Here is a 4,315-nt window from a genome sequence, read left to right as displayed (position 1 = left end):
TAAGTAAAGATATATAGAGACGGGCGCACGTCCAGGTGCGCATGTAAGTCTGTATGGGGATCCGTACACGAATATAAAGATGTATAAATACGTACATGCGTACATAAGGGATCTGTGCATGAGTAAAGATGTGCAGAGACGGGCGCACGTCCAGGTGCACATGTAAAGGTCCGTACGGGGATCCGTACACGAATATAAAGATGTATAAATACGTACATGCGTACATAAGGGATCTGTGCATAAGTAAAGATGTGCAGAGACGGGCGCACGTCCAGGTGCACATGTAAAGGTCCGTACGGGGATCCGTACACGAGCACAGAGACACATAGAGAGCTGGGTGTCTCCAAAGCCAAGCACACATCACGCCTTGCAGGATACCTACATGCACAGAAGTGTCCGGAAAAAGGCACGTGCCCAGGTGTGTGCCGAGCTATAAAGGAACGCACACGCACGGGTACGCGCAGAGACACACACACGCGTGTGTTTACACAGACACAACCATCACATGTCAGTGCAATCTGCCCGGTGGCCTGTGTTGCCCACGACACAAACCTCCAGGGGGGCAGGTGCATGGAGCACGCCCTCCGACGCGGCGTGGGACGCGTGGGACGCGGATGCCCTGTGCAGCGCATCTTCCGCTCGGGGCCGACTCTGCACCCAGGCCTCCCCAACACCTTCCCAGTCAAGAGAGAGAACCCGCGGGCATACCTGCGGGCGGCTTGGGTCTGGGCGGGTAGCGGCCGTCGTCCCCGTCCGTGTTGCCAAAGTAACCTGTGGGGTGCACACACCATCCCTGAGACCCTGTATGGACAGCGCTCCGTAAACCCAGCCCACGTGACGGACACGTGGGCACGTTATGGAGAGCGGGGCAGACCATTTGCAGGACGCCGGGACAGTGGGACCAAACTGCAGGTGTTCCCAGTGCCGTCCAGGTGGGACACCATTCTTCCTGTGGGGAGAAGGTACGGGGGACCCGGCAGCCTGGGGAGGGCAAGTGCTTGGACAGGCCCCTTATGATCTGAGAGTTGAAGGGAGGTGCGGAATGCAGAGGAAGGCAGTGATCCATCATATCTCAGACCCCCAGGCCCCAGGACCTTTGCACATGCCCTCTGCACCGAATGCAGGCTTCTCTTCCTGCCTCAGCCCCTGTGCTAAGACCACCTCCACCCTGGGTGGGACCCCACAGTTCCCACTGCCCCATCCATCCCCGTCCGCTTGGTGGCTGCCGCACCCCACGCCGAGAACCAAGAACCAGCCTCGGCACAGAGCATGTGCTCACGGAAACACTATGGAATGCCTCTGGATACTGAAACCCGTGGAATTTCCAAACATACCTGAGCTGACGTGAAAGGAGGTGCTTCTGAAAAGGCCCTAAAGATGGGTGCTGGTTGCCGGGGGCACCAAGCCCCCCTGTGATGAGCGGGTCCTAAATTGCAATCCCGCCCCCCTGACCTCTGGGGACAGGGAAGGCGCCAGAGGTGGAGTTAATCCCCAGTGACCCACGATTTAATCCATCGTGCTTCCGTGATTGAAGCCCGCCTAAAACCCAAAAGGACGGGGTTCAGCGAGAGTCACGGTTGCGGAACGCATCCACATGCCGCATGGGGGACGTACTGCCCCTCCCCGGGGAAACAAGCTCCTGTCCTCAGGACCCCTGCAGATCTCACCCCATGCACCTGTTCCCCCGAGAGCTCGTGCATATCCTTTATCAGACCCTGTAGGGTAAACTAGCACCTGTGTTTTCCCCGAGTCCCATCAGCCAGTCTGGCAAATTCACGGAGCCCTGGGAACCGCCGATCTGTAGCCAGACCTTCAGAAGCTCAGGGGACAACCTGCATTTGCAACTCTTGTCTCAACGGGCGACAGTGTCCTTGGACTGAGCCCTTACCCTGCGGGATCCGGGGCTATTTTCGGGCACAGAGTATCAGAAGCGAGTTAACCGCTCGGTCGTGTCAGCAAACACACACGTCGGATACATCGTGCAGCCTCCCGCACGTCCCCGTGTGGGACGCTGGAATATGGTGATGCGTGCTCAGCAGAATTTCCCTGCCCTCCCTCTTTTGAATAAACTTGCTTACACCCTGAGCCAGTCTTGGATTTTTTTCTTTTAATCAAAATACAGTGAAATTTAATGTGCACTTGGGTCCCCAAAGCTCAGTTTGGGGTTCAGTGATTGCCTTTGTTAACATTCTCCTAGGCACCAAATATCCTGACCCTTTTCTGGGGATGCTGACATATGAAGTCTGGCGAGGGGACCTGAGCTGCCCGCTGGGGCCAATGGGGGAACGTCCATGTTTACAATCAGAATAAACCTCGGGGCCTTTAGAGGCAGGGGGCCAGCCTATCTGCAGAAGCCAGCTGCAGGATGTGAGTTGTATTGGGGTGTCGGGGTGCAAAGGGGGTTCTAGGGGGCAGCAACAGCACCCATGGCCAATGATCGCCATCCCCAGATAGGAAATTGAGTATCTTGTCATGGCACTGGCCACAAGCTGCAGCCTGCCCACCTCCCAGATGTCTCCTGCACCCACAGGGAGGCAGGTCCTGGCAGAGACCCCACAGCCCTCACGTTTGAGCTGGGCGGTTGCTAATGCCGTGCAGATGCATGCAACCAACTTCAGCGTTGGAAGATGGGCATCCAATGGAAAACCCCGCAAAAGGTGTCCACCTGCTTGGAAAACCCACAGAAGGCATCCACCTGCTTGGAAAACCCTACAGAAGGCATCCACTTGCTTAGAAAACCCACAGAAGGCATCCACCTGCTTGGAAAACCCTACAGAAGGCGTCCACCTGCTTGCTGCTCCCAGATGCCTGAAGCCTGCATGCTTTCTCCCCAAGAGCCAAGACATGGCCCCAGAGATGCATGTTTAGGGACTTAGGATGCCCTAAGCATCCATGGGCAAAATTTGTCTGCACAACCCACCCTTCTCTCCCCGTGGAGTTCCAGTGCCCCCTGCCCTCCCAGGACGTGTGTATAGGACTGAGCTACTTGGGACCCAGATGACATCCAAGGGGAACTTCTCAGGGTTTGCAGGACTGTCCATAGTCAGCCTGCGCCTCTTTCCCCTTCCCCATATTAACGATTTGGTCTCTGTCCCGTCTCTGAGAAACCCCCGTGGACATGCACGGCTGTCCGACCCGGGGTCTGATAAAACTGTGAAATGCAAAGTCAGGCAGTGACCTGTCCAATTTCTCTACACAAAAATCGCTCCATCAGGGACACCCGCCCAGAGCCGTGGGGACCCCTGGGAAAGGAGTTTCCGGAAACCTGTCCTGCCATCCAGTAAGGGCCAGCCGCCGAAGGCATGGCGGCATCTTCGAGAAGCTGAGTCTCGTGACTCCGGAGAGCTCATGATAGAGCTCGTGATTTCTCATTAATTTTGCTTCAAGTGGGATCTCCAGAAACATCTGTGAGCCGTGACCAGCGTCCGTCATGACCCCTCATTAACATCTTGGAGGACACTGGATGCCACGGCCGGGAATTTGGGGAGGGCACGGGGTCTGTGTAGAGCATTCCAGCAAACGGAGTTGAGGGTGTGCACCCTGACGGAGGGATTTAAGGGTGGATCCTCCATCCCCAACATTGGAGTGCACTCCTTATAAAACAGCCTCTGGACATTTGAAAACCATTGCCATTTCACCATCGAGGACGGAATTTCGAGAGCGTCAATGTGGATGGTGCATCCACCCCCAATGCTTCCGAATCCCATCTTAATGCGCTTACCTCCACCGCCGTCAGAACCGCCAGGCTGCGGGCGAGGGGGTGGCCTTGGCTTTGGGTAGATACCTGTCGGAAAATAGCAAGGGGATTTTAGGAACGCTTCTGGAAGCCCTTGGCTTTGCCCAGCCTCACATGGCTCTACCTGGTCTTAGGTTTTAGGTTTTTGGCGCATTGTATTGCTAAAGACTTTATTGACACTGTTTCCTTTTATTTTATTAAGAAATCTATGGGAACTGGGTCTGCCAGGTTTTTGAAGCCAAGGAGACACGGAGGGTGAATGACTTGCCATGCACAGCGCACACAGGTGGGCGTTTTTGAACGGGACATAATTTGGAACCGTACAAATGAGCGGGAAAGGAACTTGTCCTCAGCCTAATTAAAAATCCATCATAAGAACGTACAATACCCCCTGATCACGCGGTATTTTCCAGCGCTCAGAGCAAGCGGAAATAAAATGAGTGATGTCGGTTCAACCTTCTGGCCTCCCCTGCTTAGGAGTGTGACTCAGTTTCCCGCACAGCAAAGCTGCTCCTTATTTCAAAAGCAGCCCGATGAACCCCCCACCCCCATAAAGACAAGGCGGGCTTCACGAAACCA

The 4,315-nt window shown here is 55.2% G+C and overlaps 1 protein-coding gene across 1 annotated transcript in view; it reads right to left on the bottom strand.

Annotated features, from left to right (window-relative positions):
• XG (Xg glycoprotein (Xg blood group)) overlaps positions 1-4,315 on the bottom strand; it is a 15,717-nt gene that overhangs the window by 11,238 nt on the left and 164 nt on the right. The window contains exons 2-3 of the mRNA XM_032391143.1: positions 3,722-3,784; positions 709-771 (exon numbers count right to left, since the gene is read on the bottom strand). Of these exons, the coding sequence (XP_032247034.1) occupies positions 709-771; positions 3,722-3,784 (126 nt within the window). The remainder of the gene's footprint in view (positions 1-708; positions 772-3,721; positions 3,785-4,315) is intronic.

The sequence above is a fragment of the Phoca vitulina genome, unplaced genomic scaffold (assembly GCF_004348235.1).
Source record: "Phoca vitulina isolate PV1807 unplaced genomic scaffold, GSC_HSeal_1.0 scaffold60, whole genome shotgun sequence".
NCBI lineage: Eukaryota > Metazoa > Chordata > Mammalia > Carnivora > Phocidae > Phoca > Phoca vitulina.
This window is presented reverse-complemented; position numbering and strand designations above follow the sequence as displayed.